This window comes from Diceros bicornis, chromosome 22 (assembly GCF_020826845.1).
Source record: "Diceros bicornis minor isolate mBicDic1 chromosome 22, mDicBic1.mat.cur, whole genome shotgun sequence".
NCBI lineage: Eukaryota > Metazoa > Chordata > Mammalia > Perissodactyla > Rhinocerotidae > Diceros > Diceros bicornis.
In genome coordinates this window covers 7,373,605-7,398,035 of record NC_080761.1, presented here as the reverse complement: position 1 = coordinate 7,398,035, position 24,431 = coordinate 7,373,605, and the positions used below count along the sequence as shown (strand labels likewise).

Here is a 24,431-nt window from a genome sequence, read left to right as displayed (position 1 = left end):
GAAAATTTAAATATTTATTATTTAATATTTGTTATTTAATATCCTCCTCCCTTAGCTCCCTCCTATCTTCCTCAGTTTCTAAAACAGTACAGCCTGGTTCTTGTACTCCGCTTAAGAGTTTGGAAGATTCTTCTTGGGGAGATCGGACAAGCTCAAGAGGTGGAGAAAAACAACAGCGAAATTTAAATATATTGATGACAGCAGCTCCCCTGATAAAAAAGCTTGGTTTGGAAAAGCCTAACCTGTATTCACAGAGCTGTTAATGGGGTTTTTTGTCCTCCAGTTTCAAATCTGAATATATAGTCAAGAGTGGAAGTCTCTAGCCTAAAAAAAAAAGAAAAAAACAGGCAAGGAAACCAAATATATTAAAATGAGAAAAATCAATGCATATGTAAAACAGGAATAAGATGTTATACAAAAGAAAAAAAGAGAATATATTCTTTGAGATTCAAAATATAAGAGCAGAAATGATAAAAATAGAAAGTGTAGAACACAAACTTAAGGAAATCTTAGAGAAAGTAGAGTGAAAAATGAAAAGATGGAAAATAAAGAGAAAGAAGATAAGAATAATATAGAATCAGACCAGAAGGTCTACTTCTAATAATGATAAATAATAAATAAGATAAATGAAGGATAAACTAATAAAAGTTGTTCCAGAAACAGAGATCAGAAAATAGAAGCAAAAACAAAAAATCATTTAAGAAAATTTCCCCGTATCAAATGATACAAATACCCAGATTGAAAGGGTCAATAAAGAGCTGCTGAGCACAACTAGGGTGAAAATAGACTTCTATCAAGGCATATCATCATGAAATTTCAGAATAGTAGGGAAAAATAGAAGATCCTCAGAGATTTGAAAAAGACAAAGACAAGTTACATACACAGAATCAAGACAGAATGTCATCAGGCTTTGCAACACCGGTAGTGGAAGACAGAAATCAGTGGACCAAAGAACAAGAGCCACACTTGAAGGAGCCACACTCTCTGATTTCAAAACTTACTACAAAGCTACAGTAATCGAGACAGTTTGGTACGAGCATAAAGATAGACATAGATCAGTGGAATAGAGTTAAGAATCCAAAAATGAACCCTCATGTTTATGGTCAACTGGTATGTGACAAGAGTGCTGAGATAATTCGATGGGTAAAGAAAAGTGTTTTCAACGAATGACACTGAGACAACAGGATAACCACATACAAAAGAATAAAGTTGGACAGCCCTTCCCCTCTACCTCACATCATATACAAAAATCAACTCAAAATGGATCAAGGACCTAATGTAAGAACTAAAAATATAAAACTGAAAACATAGACATAAATCTTACAATTCTATAAAAAGAAAAATCAAAAAATGGGGAGGGGATCTGAATAGACATTTTTGTAAATAAGATATACAAATGGCCAGTAAGCACATGAAAAGATGTTTTTCATCATTAACCATCAGGGAAATGCAAATCAAAATGAAAAGATACCGTTTCCCACCTATTAGATGGCTGTAATCAAAAGACAGATAATAGCAAGTGTTGGCGAGGATGTGGAGAAACTGGAACTTGCGTACGCTGCTGGTGGGAATGTAGAATGATGCAGCTGCTTTGGAAAATAATCTTGTAGTGTCTCAAAAGAGTTAAACAGAGTTTTATAAGGCAGCAGCTCCAATCCTAGGAATATACCCAAAGGAAATGGAAACATATGTCCACACAAAAAGTTATATGCTAAGGCTCATCACAGCATTATTCATAATAGCTAAAAAGTGGAAACAACCCAAATGTCCATCAGCAGATGAATGGATAAATAAAATGTATATCTATGCAAAGGAATAGTATTTGACAGTTAAAAGACATGAAGTATTGATGCCTGCTACTTATGGACCAATAGATGGACTTTGAAAACATTATACTAAGTAGAAGAAGCCAGTCACAAAAGACCATATATTGTGTGATTTTTATGTATATAAAATGTCCAGAATAGGTAAATCCATATAGACAGAAAGTAGATTAGCGGTTGCCTAGTGCTGGAGGAAGGTAGGAAGAAGAAGAGTGACTGTGAATGGATATGCAGTTTCTTCTTGGGTGATAAAAATGTTGTATATTTTATTGTGGTGATGGTTTTACAACTCTATGACTATATTAAACAACTGTTAAATTATACACTTTAAATAGATTAGTTATATGGTATGTTAGTTATATTTCAATAGAGTCATGATTAAAAGAAAATCAGTTGAGCAATGTTTTAGAATTTTGGGGGAAAATGGTTTCTAATCTGGAATCTGATTCCCAAACTATAATTTAATTGGGGGGAAAGACAATTGCAAGTATTTAAGATCTCACAAAATTAATCTCCCAAACGTTTTTCAAGATACTACTGAAATATGTGCTTTATTAAAACGAGGGAGTAAATCAAGAAAAAGAAAAACACAGAGTTTAGGGAATATGAGAATTCAGCGTAAGAAGATAATGAAGGAAATCCCCAGGGTGAGGGTACAGCGAGATCACCAGATACTAGCTGAGCACTGTACATGGAGGACAAGTCTAGATTGGAGACAGTCATAAAGCTCTAGGGGAGATATCTCCAAATGGATTCAAGACTTGTTGTCACCAATAAAATTGGTACAATAGCTGTTGTGTTTATTGTAGTAAGAAGAGGTTTAGAGAATTGGCAAAAGATTTGAGGTTTAATTGTTAGGTACATAGGAAAAAAGCAAATAAAAAAAGCAGTGATTAACTTCAGAATATATATGAAAATAAAAGTTATTTCCATGTTTGCAAAATCATTCATGGCCCGGATGTGAATATCTTTTACTTAATCATAATGGTGCAAATGCTGAATGTTGATCATAACCCAAATTATGATCTAACTATATTGGAGGTGAGAGGACAGAAGTATATGTATGCATATAATTTATACATACTTAGAGTGCTACTTCATATTTTATCAGTTTTACACATATCTCTGACTTCCTCTTTTTGAAGATGGAGGATTAAGTCAGAGATAACTGTGTGAAACTGAAAAAATATGAGGTGGCATGATAAGCTTGTTATTTGGCGATATGGAGGTTAAATACCAAAAAATAAATAGCTAAGAAGAAATGGAAGAGATTGCCTCTGGGAAGAGAGAAATAATGGAATTGAAGGTAGGGGGTGGACAGAGGATGTGGTTTTAATAAAAACCTTGTTCAGCTATTTTATTCTTGAGCAGCATGCATTTATGATGGAGTCAAAGAAACTAAAAATTAGTGTGAATTAAAAATAGATTAAAATATAATTTAGAATATGATGGTATTATCATCTAGTAATATGATACCTTTAATCTCTTGAGGGCTGAACTTGGTGCTGAAACAGAAACTGTGCTGCCTCAACCCAGCTGGCTTCATTTGGCAGCTTGGCAGTGTACAAGAGCGCTCGGAGGTGACTTCATTTTAAGATCACAACCCATTAGAGAGGCCTAGGCCATGACGTGCTAGTGCCAGGAACTTCAGATGTTTACTCATTTAATTAAAACATTTTTCTCTTTAAGAAAAAATACGCATGCATCTCTGTGTGTGTGTAGTCTAGAGGACTTCGAGGTTTTAGATGGTACAGTAAAGATGTCTCTGCTGTTTCGCCTCTCTACAACCAACTGAAAATTATAAGGAATTTGAGAAACAGAATCCTCCCAACTTCTTAAAAAATAGGAAACCCTATAACCCAAATCAAAATAGAAGGGCTGTCAAACATAGTAACAGTAGGACCCAAATGAAGGAGAACCTTGAGAATGGATTCCAAGATTTTCTTGGTGTAAACATAAGTAGATCAGCAAAGCACAGCGTTCTCAAAGTAGTTGGAACAACCTGAAGGACAAAACAGGGATTCTTTTGGAGTAATAACTAAGAGTGGGATACGCAAGCTGGCTGTGGGAACCTATCTAATCAATATATTAGAGATGCAAAGGAGGTGGGGCTTTACCAGAAACCATGTCAGTGTGCTATCTTTGTTACTCCTATAAGACAGAGGAGGTGCTGTAGATGTTAGCAGTATAGCAACTTGTAATCTGTGTCGGTAAAGGAGGTAGAAAGGTAACTTCTCTTGCATACTCACACGCAACATGCACATCATATGGGGCTTAACTGCAAGTCAGTGAGGCTTCCTGTTAGTCTAGAGTACTATTCTAACACCTCACCCAAATAACTGGCTCAGGAAGCACTCATTGAATGATGTAATAATCAAAAAAGAAACTATACAGTATTTATACACAAATATTCCAGGAAGTTAATGAGCAAAAAACAAGAAAAACAAAAGGTAGATGAAAAACACAAACCAGAAACATATTTCTGCGGGATTTCAAAGAGTTTATTAAAGAATAAAATGATCTCTATAAAACAAGAGTACAAAGCAGAAATATTAGGACTAAAGGAAGAAATAATGAATAAGAGAGAGAGAGTACAAGTGAGCAGGCAGAGTTAGGAAAGGAGAAAAATCCTGAAAGTGAAGACCTCATTGAAAATAGTAAAATGTATGTTAAGCATTGCAAGCAGAAGGAAAGTGAACAAAAAATGTTTGAAGTATTAGTAAATAATAGCCCAAGAAGACTCATTATACTTGTAATTGATGTCTCTTAAGAGGAGAACCATATAATGGAACAGGAGAAAAAGTTAACCATTCCTGGAAAGAAGCAGATACAATTAAATTTACAGATTTAATTGGAAGGCTATCATGTGTCCTGGGAAAATTGATAAAGAATCATTGATATTTAGTAGAAGTGTCCTAGTAAAATACTTTAGATATGAAGCAACAATGATGTGTGCGGCCTGGCTTCAGAGTTCTTCACATCAGCATTCAAGACAGAAAGTACTGGAACAGTGTCTAAAAGTCCTCAGTTAAAGAAATATGTTTTGTAGCCATCTCAACTATTCTTAAGTGACACTCAGACAAGTATTTTTTAAACTTGCAAGGACATAGGAAATATTTTCCTCTGACTTTTTCCTGGAGGGAAAAGATTGGAATCAAGAATGAAATTTAGCTCACTGAGACAAAAATGGAAAAGCTATGACAGAAAAGATAGGCAGTGAGCATTGAATCCATTTCTTTATAGAACTACAGTTAAAAAAAGCAGTGAAAGTTGATTTTACTAAATATAATGTGACATAGATGTTGTGAACCTTGACAGTATAAAGTAATCATATGACAAAAGTCAAGACATAAAGGAAGAGAAGACTAATTTATTTTATATTGCAGGGGTCCAGAGATACTGGTTAGAGTCAATAAATCTATTACAGAGATAAAGGTATATTTCAGCATATAAAGTTAACTCATGATGGAGATACGATAATTCAAATTTGGTGGGTAAAGGGAGGTGGAGGGAGGACTCTAATATTATTGTTTTTTCATCGGTAAGGAAATTAATAACTAGTGAAAGATAAAAGCATTACAAAGGGAAGCATATTTTTCATATTAAGTGGGAACAAAACTAAGATCTGGTCCTTGTTCTTCGTTCTTTCTTCTCTTGGAAAAATTCAGTCCTAAAGCCATGAAGTGGGCCTGAGCAAGATGGGCATTTGTACTGGAGCAGGATGTTGGAGCCTGACCCAGGTTTAGGACAGTGTCCATGTAGGGGATAGGGATTGCCTGACACAAGGTGTTGCAACCATGTGGATAGGAAGGACATCATCGTTCCAGGGCAGTCCTCAGGACCTTTATCAAAGCCTGTGTAGGGTGAGGATGCCTCTGTGTATAATGGTAGTGGAGTGAGGAGGGCATCTGCGAAGAGGTGGGCTTGGAACAAGATTTTGGAGCTAAGTGGCTTGAGGAGGGCATCATCATGAATGGGCAGTCTGCTAGATTCACTACTTCCCAAGCGAGGTGAGAAGGGTATCTGCACAGGAGGGCAGCTGAGCTTGGAGTACCTGAGCCTAAGCAGGATCAGGAGGGTGACCATGTGGAAGCAACCTGGCACTGTGTGTCAATAACCTAAGTAGGGTGAAGAGAGTATGTCTATAGGAGGGCGTCTAGTGTAGAGTTTTAGAGCCCAAAAGGTGTGTGGGAGCCTAGGCAGGGTGAGGAGGGCATACTCGTGTGAGTGTGGCCTGCCATGGGGTACTAGAACCTGAGGCAGATTCATAGAGGCAGCTATGGGCTGCTGGAGACCATGCAAGGTAAGGAGGGCATCTGTATCTAAGGGTCGCCTGGTGTGGGATTTTAGAGCCTAAGCATTTTGAAGAAGTCGTCCTTGTGGAAAGGTGCCCAGGGACAGGTGTCAGATAACAAGTGGGGTGAAGAGGGCATCTTTACGGGAGGACAGCCCGGCACAGAATGTCAGAGCCTAAGCATCAAGAGGAGGAAGTCTTAATGGAAAGGTGGCCTGTGTGGCGATTTGCAGCCTAAGCAGATTGAGGAAGGGCATCTGTACAGAAAGGTGACCTGGCATAGGGTTTCAGAGCTTAGACAGGTTGAGGAGGCATGTTTGTGGAAGAGTGGCCTGACATGGGGTATAGGAGCCCAGACAGAGTGGGGGTCGTGGTGGCTTGGAGGTAGAACCCAAGTAAGGTGAGAGCACATCCTGTGTAGGGGAGGTGTCACTGCTAGGAGACTGTAATGGGCTAAATGATAGCCCCAAATATATCAAGCTCCTAATTCTCAAAACCTATAAATGTTACTTTAATTGGAAAGAAAGTCTTTGCAGATGTGATTAAGTAAGGATCTTTCAATGAGGAGATGATCTTGCATTATCTGGTTGGACTCTAAATACCATCCTACATGTCCTTCTTAAAAGAGAGGCAGAAAGAGATTAGATACACACGCAGAAAAGAAGAAAGTGATGTGAAGATACAGGTAAAGATTGGCATGATGCAGCTATAAGCCAAGGAATTCTAACACCACAAGAACCTGGAAAAAGCAAGGAACAGATTTTCCCTTAGAGCCTTTGGGCAGAGTGCTGCCCTGCCAACACCTTGATTTGAGCCTGTTGAAACTGTTGTTGAACTTCTGGCCTCCAGAATTGTGAGAGAATAAATGTCTCTCGTTTTACAACACCCAATTTGTGGTAATTTGTTACAAGAGCAGTAGAAAGTAATACAAAGATTGCTTACATATGGGGGAATTGATCATATGTGTAAATGTATTAAGAATTATGGCATGCCACATTTCTTAGATTTGGGGAGATGAGTTACACTAATTTCTAGAAAGAGAGAAAACTAAATTGAACTCTCTAGTTTTGGATTGAAATTAAAGGTATGGGTATAAATTCGTAGTTTCTAATATATATAGATTGATATAGAAATAGATGTAGGTGTAGTATGTATATGTATGACTGTGTGTGTGTGTGTGTAAACATGTCCATACGCATATATATATTTTTTCTGGCTCTGTCATCTAGAGACCCTGGGAACAGTGATATCCCAATAGCAGTGAGCACACCTAACATCCAGATCTTGCTTCCTAAAGGCCATTGTCCACTAAAAGTAACTGGGGGTAGGAGTTGACCAAGATGGTGACATAGGAGGCTCCTGAGCTCCCTTCCTCTGATGGACATGCTGAATGTGGAGCTACATATGGAGCACTCCCTCTGAAAGAGATCCAGAAACTAGCTGATCAACTGCTATACCTTGGTGAATGAGAAAATACCCTCATCAAAACGGAGAGGAAAGGCTGAGACACACTCTTGCCATAAACCCCACCCCTGACATAGCGCCATGCAACGGAGAAGAGAACCCGAACTCCCAGCTTCTACATGAGGAGCGAAGCGTTTGTTCTCCACGTCTAGCGCCTCAATTTTTAAGACACCCTCTGGAGGGATGTCTTAAACACCTAACTCTGGAGGCCAGCGGGGCTTGTGTCCAAGAGACCCACAAGACTAGAGCAAACAAAGAAGCAGTTCTTAATGGGTGCTTGAGCACTTGGCACGGCTGTTTGCACAAGGTTCAGTGCAGAGGAAGCAGGCAGAATCACCCATCTCCCATCTCCCAGTCTATTTCTGAAAGAGGTTTATTTGTATACTTTAAAAGCTGCTGCCTGAGGGCTCAGCACTGGAGGGAGCAGGCAAAATTGCCCATCTCCCAGTTGTTCCTTGAGATAGGTTTATCTGCATACTTTAAAAGCTGCTCCCTGAGTGCCAGACCTCCAGTTTAGCAGGCAGCTAGGGGCTGACTGAGATCTTCAGAGACGGGGGAAGCTAGCAGGCACCTCTCCCACCTTTTCTTTCCAGCCTGTTCCAATAATAAAACCCACTTGCCAGTGTCTCCTGGGAAGGAGCTTGTACATACATACACCCAACACCCGAGCTTTTGGAGCTGCCGCTCACGGGTTGAGCCCCTGTGTCACTTAGCTCTAATAGCCAATGGATCCATTCATGAGTACCACAGAAGTGTATCAAACAAAGAAACAGTTGTTAATGGGTATGGGAGCACCCTTCCCCTGTGGCTGTACGCCCAGGCCCAGCACAGAGGGATCAGGCAAAAACACCTGTCTCTGGATTTCTCCCTGGAAGGTGCTTAACCACGTAGTTTCTCAAGCTGCTTCTTGAGGGCCTAGCTTCTAATGACCCTGCATCTAGGTGCTGACTGCAGTCCTCCCCTTAGGGACACTGACGGGTCTTGGCACAACCTCAACCACTGGGAGCCACTAAGAACAGAGAAGGAGGCTTGGATAATCACAGAAGTTTGAGAGACAACTAAGAGCTTGGGCTGAGTTGATTGATGAGGTTCGTCTCCTACACTAGACTGTTCTATCAAGACTGGGAAATGTGGCTATTTTATCTACTATGCAGAAACCAACACAGAGAGTCAAGGAAAATGAAGAAACAGAGAAATATGTTCCAAACAAAAGAACAAAGTAAATACCCAGACACAGATCTTAATGAAATGGAGATAAGTCATTTACCTGATTGAGAGTACAAAATAATAGTCATAAAAATATTCACTGAGGTCAGGAAGCAATGCATGAACAAAGTAGAATTTCAACAAGGAGGTAGAAAACATAAAAAAAATACCAAACAGAAGTCACAGAGCTGAAGAATACAGTAACTACTGAAAAATTTGGTAGAGGAGTTCAGCAGGAAACTTAGATCAAGTGGAAGAAAAGATAGCAAACTCAAAGACAGGGCGGTGGAATTAAGCCAATCGGGCAAAAAGAAAAATAATGAAAAAGTATGAAGATAGCTTATGGGATTTTTGGGACACCATCAAGCAGATATGCATTATGCATTATAGGGGTCCCAGAAGGAGGAGAGAGAGAGACAGGGGCAGAAAGCATATTCAAAGAAATAATGGCTGAAAATTTTCCTATCCTGGAGAAGGAAACAGACATCCAGATCCAGGAAGCCCAGAGAGTTGCAGAAAAGATGAACCCACAGAGACCCACGTCAAGACACGTTACAATTAAATTATCAAAAGTTAAAGACAAGGAGAGAATCTTAAAAGCAGCAAAAGAAAAGCAACTTATGTACAAAAGAATCCCCCTAAGACTATCAACAGATTTTTCAGGAGAAACCTTGCAGACCAGAAGGGAGAGGGATCATGTATTCAAAGTGCTGAAAGAAAATAATGCCAACCAAGAATACTCTACCAGGCAAAGTTGTCCTTCAGAATTGAAGGAGAGAAAAAGAGTTTCCAGACAAAAGCTGAAGGAGTTCATCACCACTATACTGACCTCACAAGAAATGTTAAAGGGAGTTCTTCAAGCTGAAACGAAAGGCCACTAATTAGTAACAGGAAAACATATGAAAGTATAAATCTCACTGGTAAAGGTAAATATGTGGTTAAATTCAGAATACTCTAATGTTACAATGCTGGTGGGTAAATCACTTACAACTCTAGTATGAAGGTTAAAAGTATTAAAAATAACTATAACTACAATAATTTGTTAATGGATAGACAATGAAAAAAGATGCAAATTGTGACATCAAAAACAAACGTAGGTGAGGGGGAGCTTTGGTATGCTTTTGAAGTTAAGTGATTATCAGGTTAAAATAGACTGTTATAAGGTGTTTTATGCAAGTCTCAACTTAACCACAAAGCAAAAGCCTGTTAGTAGATAATACAGAAGATAAAAAGAAAGGCATCAAAGCTTAACACTACAGAAAATCATCGAATAACAAAGGAAAAGAGCAAGAGAAAGAATAAAGGAACAAAGGAATTACAAAACAAGCAGAAAACAGTTAACAAAATGACAATGGTAATCCATACCTATCAATAATTACTATCTTTTCGAAAAACTAGCTCTTAGTTGTGTTCTTTTCTATTATTTTTCTGGTCTCCTTTTCATTTATTCCCACTGCAATTTTTTATTATTTCCATCCTGCTAATTTAGGGCTTAATTTGTTTTTCTTTTTCTAGTTCCTTGAGGTGTAAAGTTAGGTTGTTTATTTGAGATCTTTCTAATTTCATAATAAATGCGTTTATCACTATAAACTTCCTTCTTAGAACTGCTTTTGCAGCATCCCATAGGTTTTGATATGGTGTGTTTCCCTTTTCATTTATTTTGAGGTATTTTTTGCTTTTTTTCTTTGAACCATTGGTTGGTCAGAGGTGTGTCGTGTGTTACTTAGTTTTCACATATTTGTAGATTTTCCAGCTTTCATCTTGTTGATTTCTGGTATTATACCATTGTGGTCAGAAGAGAAAGTTGGTATGATTTCCGTGTTCTTAAATTTGCTATGACTTGTTTTTCTCCTATCATATGATCTAGCCGCTTAAGAAGAATGTGTATTATGCTGCTGTTGGGTGGAATACTTTGTATATGTCTGTTAGGTCCATCTAGTCTAATGTATAGTTTAATTAGAATGTTTTCTTACTGATTTTCTGTCTGGATGATCTATCCATTGTTGAAAGTTGGGTATTGAAGTCCTCTGCTATTATCGTATTGCTGTCTTCAGATCTGTTAATATCTACTGTATATATTTAGATGCTCCTATGTTGGGTGTATAAATGTTTATAATTGTTATATCCTCTTGATGAATTGACCCCTTTATCATTATATAATGACTTTCTTTGTCTCCTGTACAGTCTTTGGCTTAAAGTCTGTTTTGTATGATACAAGTGTACCTGCCCATGCTTCCTTTTGGTTTCCATTTTCATACTTTTTCCAGCATTATTTACAATAGCCAAGGTATGAAACAATCTAAGTGTCCATCGACAGATGAATGGATAAAGTAAATGTGATGTATATATATACAGTGGAATATTATTCAGCCTTTAAAAAAGAAGGATATCTTGTCATTTGTGACAACATGGATGAACCTGGAGGGCATTATGCTAAGTGAAATAAGTTGGACAGAGAAAGAGAAACACTGTATGGCATCACTTATATGTGGAATAAAAAAAAAAGTTGAACTCATAAAAACAGTAGAAAAGTGGTTGCCGGGGACTAGGGAAAATAGGGAGAGGTTGGTAAAAGGGTACAAACCTTCAGTTATAAGATGAATAAGTTCTGAGGATTTAATATATAACATGATGGCTATAGTTGATAACAGTATACTGTATAATTGAAGTTTGCTGTTAGAATAGAACTTAAATGTTCTCACCAAAGGGGGGGAAATAAAAAGTAAATATGTGAGGTGATAGATATGTTAATTACTTAACTAGGTGGAATCCTGTCACAGTATACACATATCAAATTGTCACATTGTATACTTTAAGTATCTTAGAATTTTATTGTCAATTATATCTCAGTGAAGGTGGAAAAAATATAAAAATGAAAAGAACTAGCACATGTTGGAGAATTGGGTGATTCTAGGGCTAGGGCAGGAGAGAACAAGATGAGCCTAGAGCATCTTATTATGCCAGAGTAAATGTTCAAAGAACGATGGAAACATGTCAGTTGTATACAGAAAACAGCCAGAAGGGGCATTCGTACAGGCCAAGTTGGGGACAACTTGAACATCAAAGTAAATATTTTTAATACATTATAACCTATTGAATAAAAGAAGAAGCAGTGATTCCATACTCATATAAATAAGTGGATGAGTGAATTGAGTTTGGTGATGATGAGCATGTTTAGGTGTCTTTCCCCTGTCCCCCAAATATTTATTAACTGCAAAGGGCAAAGTAGTAACTATAGTGAAGAAGCCTGTGAGTGATCTACTTAATCTAAGTGATCAAAGTTAACATTACCAGTAGTAAGTCAAATCACTACTTTGCTGATAGGGTGCAATGAAAAGAATATAACATATCACTTCTGTCACAATCCAGAGATTCATAATTTGTATCTAATCATGAAGAAGTAAAACAAATGCGCATTGAAGGGCAGTATACAAAATTACTGGCGTGTTAGTCTTCAAAGTTGTCAAAGTATGGAGGCCAAGGAAAGAGTGAAGTACTATTCTAGATGAAGGACATTAAGAGACAATGAAATTAAATGCAACTCGTGATTCTGACATGAATGTGAAGAACATTATTGGAACAGTTTGTAAAACTTGAGTGAGTTCTGAGAATTAGGTAATACTAATCAGTCAATGTTAGTTTCCTGATTCTGATTTTTGTATTGTTAATATATAAGAGAGTATGTCTTTGTAGAAATAGCACTCAACGTATTTGAGAGTGATTCAGTATTGACTGCACTTGCAACTTTACTGTAAGTTTGAGATTACTTCAGAAGAAAAAAATTCACCTTAAACAATGCAGAAAAGCACATCAGCATGTATAACATGTTGATGTTTTAGTTTAAGAGAATATGTGTCAATGGACAAATTGTGGTATATCCATAGAACGAAGTACTTTTTAGCAATAAAGAAATGAAATACTGATAAATTCAACGTAATTAAAAAATCTTGGAAACATTATGCTGAAAGCAGTCAGATATAAAAGAGTACAAATGGTATGAAACTTTTTGTATAAAAGTAGGAAAGACTAATCTATATACAGTCATGTGCCCTATAACAACGTTTTGGTCAGCTATGGACCACATATCCAACAGTGGTCCCATAAAATTAGTACCATATAACCTAGGTGTGTAGTAGGCTATATCATCTAGTCTGTGTAAGTACACTCTGATGTTTACACAACAACAGAATTGCCTAACGATGCATTTCTCAGAATGTATCCCCATCGTTAAGCGACGCATGACTGTAAAGAGACAGTCGTTCCATTTTGCTGGGCATGGGGGTGATTGGCTGAGACGGGGCACAGGGAACCTTTTGGGGAAATGGAAATGTTGTATACATCGATTGTGGTGGTAGTTACATGGTTGTATATATTTTTCAAAACAATGAACTGTAAGCTTAATATTTCCTTTGTATTGTATCTAAATTATACCTGAATCAAGTGAAAAAAGGATACATGTAAATATGCACACATGGGAGAAACTTGTAGAGGTTAGTTCTCAAGAGATTAACTGGAGGTCGCAAGTGGGCAGAAGACTTTCTTTCATTGTATACGCTTTTGTTTTATTTGAAACTTTTATCATTTGCATGTATACCTATTCAAAAATGTACACCAAAGAACTTCAAAATATGTAGATGTGCATATATTACACCATAAGTTATTTGGACCTGTGATTAGGATAGAATATTCATTGAGACCATGCCTTTTGAGTTTAACAGGTGTGATTTAATGCCTTTTTATAACTTTTTTTGCGGTGAAATATACATAACAAAATTTGCCATTTTAACCATTTTTAAGTGTACAATTCAGTGGCATCAAGTACATTCACATTGTCGTGCAACTATCACCACCATCCATCTACACAACTTTTCATCTTCCCAAACTAAAACCCTGTATTCATTAAACAATAACTCCCGGGCTGGCCCCGTGGCTTAGCGGTTAAGTGTGCGCGCTCTGCTGATGGCGGCCCGGGTTGGGGTCCCGGGCGCGCACAGGCGCACTGCTTCTCCGGCCATGCTGAGGCCGTGTCCCACATAACAGCACCTAGAAGGATGTGCAGCTATGACATAACAACTATCTACTGGGGCTTTGGGGGAAAAATAAATAAATAAATAAAATCTTTAAAAAAAAACTCCCCCTCCCTCTAGCGCCTGGTAACCACTGTTTTACTTTATGTTTCTATGAATTTGACTATACTAGGTTCCTCATATAAGTAGGATCATACAATATTTGTCCTTTTGTGTCTGGCTATGTCACATAGCGTAGTGTTACAACATTTTAGGAAAATGGAAGGAAAGGAAAAAAAGGAAATCAAGTAGCCAAGAAGTGCAGAATAACATAACAAAACCCTGGCAGCTTCAGCATTGTTTTCCAGAATTCCTTCCAACTTGAGGGCATCCAAAACTCATTATTTCAATAAATCTAACTGGAAATTGTCTATGTAACTTGGGAGAGATGTGTTGTCTAAAAATAATAAACTCACTCTCTCTCTCGACTAAAACATTTCCAATCTCTAATTTTGGCATCTAATCAATTTTAGAATAACTTACTTTGCTAAATTAAATCAAAGCACATTGTTACTATAAATCTTTTATCCAAAGACCTTGTGCTGTTTATAATGCTTTTCTGCTATTAATAATGTAGACCAGTTATCTAACAAGAATTTTAGTAACTAACGCACTCTAAATCAATGCGCCATCATATTTTGAAAATAGTAACTATATTTTATTTTTAAAAGTGTTAGTGTCAAGGGAAAATGATCTTATTTGGCCTTCTTATACTAAGAAGCATTTTATATATGAAGTATTTTAACTGGAAAACCAAGAAAATTTTTCTACATCTACAGACTTGTAAAATTAGAAGAGAGTTTAGAAGTTATCTTGTCTGATATGTATCCAGTTCAATTCAGGAAAAATTTATTGACCAGAGTACACGCTGGGTAGAAAGGTGAATTATGTTCTTTTCTGAGGTCGTTTAGTAAGAACTATTTAGATTATTTTAATATAAGACAGTCTGAGATAAATTGTGTGGTAGAGATAGATACATGAAGTATAGTGGGCAAATGTTAGAGCAGTTTATTCTGGGAGGGGTTTGGGTGTGGTAAAGCTTCTTTTAACATTTCATAGTGGATGTTGCCGTGAAACCAAACACAAACCCCTGCCAGGCTTTTAGCCCCTCTCCTGCTCAACTCTCTTCTGCATCCTGAATAACTGCTTTGATCTCTTATTATAGCTCAGTTCTTAGCTCATTTCTACTCAGGCAAGTTATTATGTTTTGTATAGGGTGGTGGCAGAGTCCTTTTGCATGAGATTCAACAACAGCTGCCACTTAAAAATAGCTACTAGGAACCACTTTACCAATTAACAAGGACTATGTTCAGAAAAATGTAAGGGGAAAATTTAAATGTTTGAGGAGAGTGGAGAGAAGCATACAGACAACTTCTAACTTTATGCGTAGGGACTTGGTCCCCACTCTATTTATCCCACTCTATTTATATGCATCTATTTTTACTTCCTGAGTTTGGAGAAGTTATGACTTGGAAAATTACAACTCCCTAAGGAAAAAAGAAAAGGAGCCATATTCTCTGTCCTCTGGGCCTTTGATGTGCTTGGAATACTTTGTTCTGCCTAATGTTTTGTGCTTTGACTAACTTCTCATCATTTAGGTCTTTCCTTAGACTTCACTTCTTCTTGGGAGTCTTTCGTCTGATTTTTCCATTGATTAGATGCTCCTATTACTTTCTGAGCTTATCTACAGTGAATTATAGTTGCTTATTGTATTGTCTAGACCAGTGTTTCCCAATTGGGTCCTCCCAGGACATTTGGCAGTGTTGGATCCATTTGTGTTCTTCGCAGTTAGGGGGTTGCTACTGGCGTCTAGTGGGTAAAGGTCAGGGATGCTGCTGAACACCTTATAGTGTGCGGGACAGCTGAATTACTTTCAGAAGGTGATACTGTTTTATGTTGTACTTTTAGTTTGTATAAAAATGAACGTAATACAGAATATATTGTATTTATTACCGATTTCTCATTAACATTTACTTCCTTCCCTGGTAATAAAGATTTTCATGAATGGCTGTTATCTTTGACTTGTGGTTTAAAGCCTAAAAGTATGTGAATTAAGAATAAAAGACTATTCCTGGGTAATAATTTTAGATGCATTTTAGAATGCTTTGAGGGAAAATAAGGGTAATGTACTATTTAAGTATCTGGATTCTGTGCATTTATCATTAAAGTGTATTCATGTTGGTATGGTAAAGAAGTTTCTTACAGCATTGTTGCTACTACTTTACTTTAGTTCTAAGTGAAGTGTGATAAATCAGAAATTAAAACTATTTTATTATAGTGGTAGCAGTCTTTCATTTTATTTTGAGCGTACATATCTTGTCATTCAGTAAACATGTTTCCAGTGCCTGTTATGAGCCTGGCATTTAAGTGTTTGGGACACAAGCCAGTTCCTGCTTTCAAAAGAAGTCAGAGGGAGGGACAAATGCTGCCATCTCACACAGTGTAGCAGGGTATGTACAAAGTACTAGGGGAAGACTGAGGATGAGAGGGAATTCAAGCTATATCAAGTCTCCTAGGCTAAGAACAAGGGCAGGAAGGGGGATGGGCTTTACAGGTAGAGAATAGTTTGTGTATAAGTAAAGAGGCATAAAAGAACATGATATTTGTAAGTCACTGTATAGCTCATGGTGTTTAGGGAATAGAAAGCATTAAAAGATGATTGTTAGAAAAAGGCAAAACCATGACTCTCATGCAGATATAATATGTGTTAAGGATTTTGTTAAATTCGTTCAGTGAAATGGCCAGACATGAAAAGTTTTAAAATGTACAGATTTATATGGAGTAATGGAATGTTGAAATAAATTATAAGCAGAGGCAAAACTTTTTCTATAGAGTTTGGGGGGGCGTCAGTTGAATCTCTGCCAGACTGGACATAATTTGCATATATATTAGTTACCTACAATTTATCAATTTGTAAAATAACTCCTATAGAATCAATCTGACAATGCATAGTTTTCCATTGGCGTACAAAATTTTTTTCTATAGGAGTGGCAGGAAATTGTAAAGCACCTTCCGGTGCCCTGCCAGAGAATTTGTACTGTATGTAATAGTCAACAAAATTTTGAGGTTAGGGGAGTGAGATCAGGTTGAAATATAGGTAAAACAATTGAGGTGGCAGTATATAGGACTAATTTAATGAGGGAGCAGTCAGTGCAGGGAAGCTAGGTAAAGCTTTACAGTGGCAGCAAGAGTGAAGAGGAGGGACAGATTGGGTAGAAATTAGAAAGTGTAATACTTAGGACTTATAGACTAATTAAATGAAGCAGATGAAGAGGTGAGAAGAGACACGGAAGTTTCTGGCTTAAGCAATAGTAAGGACAGTTTGTCATTTTACTGAGAAAGGGAACATAGGAGAAGCAGTGTTTGGGGAAAGACAGAGGTAGTTTGGGGACATGCACTTTTTGAGATGGTGTGGGACACCAAGGTAGAAATGTCTGTTATGTAGTTAGAAATCATAGGTTTGAAACTCAGAAGAAAGATTGTGGGCTAAGGATTTTAGTCTGGACATCATCAGCTAAATTGGAATTTATATAAAAATAAGTTAACTTTGAAGAGGGAGAACTTCAGTATGGAGAAGACAAGACGGCCAAGAACCCTGGGGAACACAACATCTTTATTTGCATGATGCTTAGGAACAATTATGGAGTATGTCTCAGGAGCATTGCTGTAATTTGGTTAAGTATCAGTCTTGCTTGTAATTCTTAATGATGTCTGCTCAGCTTTAATTTTAACTTTCAGTGACATTTGAAACTATTTTTATTTATTCTTGATTTGCAGCCTGTTTGACTCCAGCAAGAGAACTTGGAATCCAAAATTCTTAGTCACTTCTTGCTTCAGCGATATACTTCCTCATTTTAGATTTCAAGTTGAGAAAGACTTAGTTTGGAACTTTGCACTAGTGTGAAAAGTGAGAGCACCAGGGGACAGAGAAGGGGAAAGAAGGACTCACCTTTGGGTTTCTTGTAATGTTATTTTCATTGTGAATTTCTGTTATTATGTCTCAGTTCCAAATGCAGTCTGGACTCCTGGGAGTTGGGTGGGCACAGTTCTCCTCTTGATGTTTTTGCATTATTATGTGGCTAAGTTTGAATTGATTCTATGGTTCAATAATTGAAGGGAAGACAAACCTACATTTATGTTCCCTTTTTACCTTTCTTTACAATCTCATAGTTAATGCAGTAGTTAATGCCTTTTTTCCCCCTAGGAAATATATTAACCCTGTTTATCACATTCTTGGCTTGGAGTTAATTCTGAGGTAGAAATCTCTCTTCATCACCTCTACTACCACCATGTGGGTAGGAAGTACAATTTTAGGTTATTAAATCTGCTTATCTCTTTTTAAAAAATGCGTATGTATAGCTACATTAATTGTGAATTATAAAATACATTTAGAGAACATTGTGATTAGAATTGTGTTTGGAGATGCTTTTGAAACTGGCCTTTTTATCTTTATGTTTAGTAGTATTAGAGGTTTAAAATTCAGAGAAATATTGAAAATCTTTTTTTTTTTTTTTTAGATCATCCGATTATGATGGGTTTTGAGCCCCTTGTTAACCAGAGACTGCTTCCACCCACCTTCCCTCGATATGCAAAAATAATTAAAAGGGAAGAAATGGTCAACTATTTTGCAAGATTAATAGATAGAATAAAAACTGTCTGTGAGGTGGTCAATTTAACAAATTTACATTGTATTCTGGTAAGTACAAATCTCTAGTCTGGAATATAACTTTGATTTAACAACAGAATAAGTTATCACTTTTTAGAGACTGACTGTCCCAAGCATAAATAATACTGCTTACTTATTTTCTGTGATAGCTGGAGGATTAAGTGGTGTATATATATTTCTTTTTTATGTTTAATCCTCGGAAGAATTTTATACTATCCATCTTAGAGATTAAGAAACTACAGTTTAGAGAGGTTAGATAATTCACCCAAGTTTTACAAATGAAGAGTTTGAACCCTGGATTCTGTCTTCAGAACCTTTTATATGAATGTGTATGTGTGTGTACATATGCATACATATATATGTGCATATGTATTAATATTTCTTCTTAGAAAAATTGGATCATGGTGTTTGGTAATCTGCTTTTTTTAATCATTAATTTCTACATCATTAACATCTTTTTTTTCATGTCAACAAATGCAGTCATACGTTGCTTAATGATGAGGATTCATTCTGAGAAATGTGTTGTTAGGAGATTTAGTCTTTGTGCGAACATCATAGAGTGTACTTACACAAACCTAGATGGTATAGCCTGCTACACACCTAGGCTATATGGTACTGATCTTACAGGACCACTCTCGTATACGTGGTCCATCATTGACTAAAGCATCGTTATGTGACGCATGACTGTACACATATTTCTACATTATTTTAATGGCTACGTGGTATTTTATTGTACGCATATACCACAGTTTTTTCCAGTCTATTAATATTGAATTACGTTTAGGTCATTTTCAGTGTTTTACTGTTACAAACAATACTAAGATGAACATCTTTGTAGGTAAATCTTAATATCCAGTACTTCCTTCCCCCTTAAGATAAAGTCCTAAACAATGAAGTTGCTGGGTAAAAGAGTATGTACATTTTTAAGCTAACATATTTTGGATTAATCTTTTTTATGGGTTAAAATATAGAAAAACAAGGTTTATGTTGGGAATATTAAAACATTCAGAGATGGATGTTTCTTAATTGATGAGGTTATAGTGACATATAAGATTAGTAGGAAGATAGAAAATATGCAAAATAATACTGTTGTTATTTAGACATACGTACACTAATTTATTTTGCATGACTATGCATAGATATACATTTGACTGTTGTTCCCCCTGTATGCTGAGGTACATAATTCCTAGCCCCAAGTCATTTCCTCTGAAGTCTTCCTTGCTAGTTCCAGGTTGCTTCTTTACCTACGTTCCTTGAGGTAACAAATTATCTAGTTTATAGTCCTAGAATTTAACAGTAGCCTCTGGGATATAGTTGATGGTCAATAAAGATTTGCGCTTTTTTTAATGCTCTTTCTTGTACTAACTTTGTTTTCCTTTCCGCTAATTCTTTGTCATTAAAGCCTAACTTAAGTCTTCATTCCTTAGTGAAACTTTCACTAATTATGCCTTTATTACCTCCTTTTGTGTTTGCTTTCTTTTAGCAGTATGCCTTATTCTGTCATAAGAGTCACAGAATTATAAAGGTAGAAAAGATGATAGACAAAAACCAATTCATTTTGCAATTTATTGTACAGCTAAACAAACTAAGTTTTAGAGGGCTCGTAACTAAATTAGATGATTGGTTATTGGCATGTCTGGATTTTGAATAGAGATTTTCTTACTCTTCTGCTACATCTACTTTTCTGATCTTTAATTATTACATTGATATGTTTTGTGTTCACCAGACTGATAGGATTTTAGAAAAGGAGAAGATCATTGTAAATTAGAATAAGAAAGTATAATGCAACAGTTGGAATTTGATATTCTGGCAGAAGATTATGGATTGCCTTGTCAGGAGAGTAAATGCATAATGACACACCATAATAGAGGGGTGCTGGGGCAGCCACAGCCCTGGACTGCTGGCACTGGACATGAAGAGGGCAAAGTAGGAGAAGAGTCTGGATCCCTGGAAGACTTGGGATGGAGGAATAGGTGGTAATAGTTGAGTAGTGTGACAGAGTCCAAGAATAGAGGAAAAGATTAAAATTAGGGAGGATAAGAGACCAAATAGTCTGGTGAATCTGCTTAAGAAACCTCTTACTGGTAGGACAAAGTGTCAGGTTATAGAGAGTGCTTACATATCAATCAGATAAACATAAGCATCCCAATGAAAAATTGGGAGAGGACACGAGCACGCATTTAAAAGAAGTAAACATGAAAAAGACTTAACCTTACTAGTAATTAAAGAAATGCAATTTATAATAACTAGATTGAAAAGTAGAGTGATATTTAATGTTGATAAAGGGAAATAGTCATTTTCCTGTACTCCAATGGCTGTCTCTCTCAAAAGTCTTAAAATTGTGTATGCTTTGACCTGGCAACTTCCCTTCTAGAGATTTAGTGTAAGAAAAAATAATCTCAGATGTGCAAAGAGGCACTAAAAGGTGTTTGTTGCATCCTCCTTTGTCATCCTAAAAAACTAGAAACTGTTGGGGCCAGCCTGGTGGCGTAGCACTTAAGTGCAAGTGCTCCGCTTCGGCGGCCTGGGGTTCGCAGGTTTGGATCCTGGGCATGCACCGATACAGTGCTTGTCAAGCCGTGCTGTGGCGGCGTCCCATATAAAGTAGAGGAAGATGGGCACGGGTGTTAGCCCAGGGCCAGTTTTCCTCAGCAAAAAGAGGAGGATTGGCATCAGTTGTTAGCTCAGGGCTGGTCTTCCTCACACACAAAAAAAAACTAGAAACTATTTAAATACCCAGTGGTGACATCCATTCTATGATATGATTAGAATATCTGTCATACAGCCATTAATGAGCATGTTATAGAAAAATATTGACATGGGGAAATGTTCATGAATGTCGTTATGTTTAAAAATATCCATTTAGGGCTGGCCCCATGACTTAGCGGTTAAGTGCGCGCGCTCCGCTGCTGGCGGCCCGGCTTTGGATCCTGGGCGTGCACTGATGCACTGCTTCTCCGGCCATGCTGAGGCCGCGTCCCACATACAGCAACTAGAAGGATGTGCAACTATGACATACAACTATCTACTGGGGCTTTGGGGAAAAAAAATAAAAATATCCATTTATACATTGTTGCACACAGAAAAGATTGTCAGAGACAGAGCCAAATTCAGTTTTAAAAAAGATTGGGATAACAAATAAAATGGAATGCTGGATGATAGTTTATTCTTTGCGTTTTTCTGCATTTTCAAAGTTTTTGATATTTTGCATATAGAGAAGAAACCATAGTGGTAAGGGAGGAAGATAGAGAAGTTAGTTAAGGGAAACTCGTAGATTAGGAACCCATAAGATGATACTTTTGACAGCTATGGAGTAATTAGGAAGATACCTAGTTTAGATGAGGTAAATAATGGACTTTGTAGAATATATCCTGTTAGGGATGTGTATTAGCAATAAGACAAGGAGTACAAATGAACTGTGAGGGTGAGGGATACGTATGTTCATCCATTCAGCCAACATCATTGAGTACTTTCTTTGTGCTAGACCAGTATACGATGAGCAAAAGCGTATTATCCATATTGTCATGGGGCTTACAATGTAGTGTGAGACAGAAAATTTTCAAATACTCGTAGAAATGATTGTAGAATTACAAACCAAAGTAAGTGAAGGAAGGAAAGGAACTGGAACATATATATTGAAGGAATTAACTTTGATGATCAAAGAAGACTTTCTTAAGGAAATGAAGGTAAAGCCTAGATCTGAAGGTTAGGTAGACATTCATTGGGACAGTAGAGGGCAGTTCCAGATGAAGGAAGCTGTGCTACTCCACGTGATGGGAAAGAACATAATACATTTGAGATACTAAAAGAAAAGTAACAGAGTGGAGCATGCCATGATGGGGATGGGGGATTTGGTAAGGCTAGAGAGATAGGCAGTTCAACAAGTTCATTTAAGTCATGTTAAGGATTTTGGCCTTTATCATAGAGCAAAGGAAAACCATTAGAGTTTTATGCAAGATTAGTATGAGTGGAGCGGTGACATAAATGGATTAAGAATTTGCAAAGATGTGGCTGCATTGTAGAGAAAAGATTGAAAGGGAACAGAGTAACCACAGGGAGACAAATTAAGAAATCGTTACTGTAGTCCAAGGGAGAAAGGATGGTAACTTGGACTTAAAGGATGTCAGGGAGATGGTGAGGTAAGGTAGTTAGAATTAGAGCTATGTGTGAGCTAAAATTGATTGGATATTGGTAATAAATTAAATGTGGGGTATGAGATAGCTCTCAGGAAGGTCTCCAGGTTTCTGACCTGCAAATCTAGATGCAAATTTGGTGCTGTTCATTGAAATGGGGAAATTCTCAAAGGGGACCTTTGGAGGCAAATGAGGGTCTTAATGAAGTAGGGTAGAGTTGTTCGGGTATGTTTGAAATATTTAAGTAGAGATATCGAATAGGTTTTGGTAGAGTTTAGAGGTCTGTGCTAGAGTTAGAATTTTGGGATTATTACAGCACAGTTGGTAATTGAAGTGTGATGTGGATAAAATTATAAGGAAAAAAGTATATAGATTAAGAAAAGAAGGTAGTCTAGAATTAAACTTTGAATCTACAGAACAGACTGAGAAGTTGCCAAAGAGGAAGAAACTCATGAAAGTCAATTTAAAAGGTTTTTCAAGAAGGAAGTCATGTCAGATGCTGCTGAGAGGTCAAGTGAAAGAGATGAATAAGGTCCAACACAAATGTCCATTGGATTTAGTGACAGGGAACAGTGGTGATTAGAGCAAAGAGCTAGGCCAGTGTGTGTTGAAAACAGTGGGAGTTGAGTAAGTAGAGACAGTAGTGCCAGCCAACTCCTTTAGAAAGTTTGGCTCAGAGGGCACAGTTGAGAGGGAAATGTGGGATCATGTGACAGTTTTTTCTTCTTAAAGATGGGAAAAACTTGACTGTTTAAATGTAAATGTAAATGTTCAAATCTAGTAGACAGGGAGAACGTGTAATATATAGGAGAGCAAAGGATGGATAATTGACAGTGTGTAATGTTCCTGAGAAAGCCGGAAGGAATGGAGTCTTTAGGACAAGTGAAGGACTTCCATTATTAAAGTAAACAAGGAAAGGGTCTGGTACAGATGTGGGTCCAGTTAGGGGGTTAGAGGCTAAAGTTGAGGGATTTCCTGTTAGATAGATGACTTTTATTTTCTTTGTAATGTGGAATGGGAGGACGTCTCTCTGGAGAGTATTCGCTTTGAGGAGGGTGTGCAAGGTGTAAAAGTTAATTGTGAAAGAAGATAATGAATTGACTAGAGAAACTTGTTAGATTTTGGCAGAACACGCATTTAAACTGAGAATCACGAGTCTGGGGAGTAAGTATAGAAAGAAAAGCAGACAGGCTATCCATACTTATAATTTGGGATAAAAAAGAGCCAATAAAGGAGCTAGAATGAGTGATCATAAAGATAGTAAATGTAACTGAAAAGTACAAGGTTTGTCTCCTTTAGGAGAGGAGAGAATTTAAAACATGGTACATGGCTATTCAAAATGATGAAGAAGAGTCAAGAGTCATGAGATGATAACCAGAAGGGGTAACAGCTCAAGGAGTAAAGAAAACCGTTTTTTAAAAAATACGTGAGACTTGGGGCTGGCCTCGTGGCCGAGTGGTTCAAGTTCTGCGCACTCTGGTTCGGCAGCCCAGGTTTGCACCTACTCCACTCGTCAGCCATGCTGTGGAAGCGTCCCACATACAAAATAGAGGAAGGTTGGCACAGATGTTAGCTCAGGGCGAATCTTCCTCAAGTAAAAAAAATAAATAAATAAATAGATGATACTTAATTGAGCATATTTTTATAGCCCTTGAAAAAGTTTTTCCTCCCCTTTTTATCTCCCTCACCCCTTGATTTTCCCACCACTTCATTTTACTCCCACTCTCCTTCCCTTTGTCTTCCCCTCTCCCACTTTCACCCTTCTCATTTTAGGGATGT

The 24,431-nt window shown here is 37.2% G+C and overlaps 1 protein-coding gene across 4 annotated transcripts in view; it reads left to right on the top strand.

Moving 5' to 3' along the window:
* Window positions 1-24,431, top strand: part of NAA35 (N-alpha-acetyltransferase 35, NatC auxiliary subunit) — a 93,617-nt gene that overhangs the window by 41,913 nt on the left and 27,273 nt on the right. For all 4 annotated transcript variants that reach the window (XM_058565507.1, XM_058565506.1, XM_058565505.1 and 1 more), the window contains exon 12: window positions 18,371-18,549. In XM_058565507.1, the coding sequence (XP_058421490.1) occupies window positions 18,371-18,549 (179 nt within the window). The remainder of the gene's footprint in view (window positions 1-18,370; window positions 18,550-24,431) is intronic.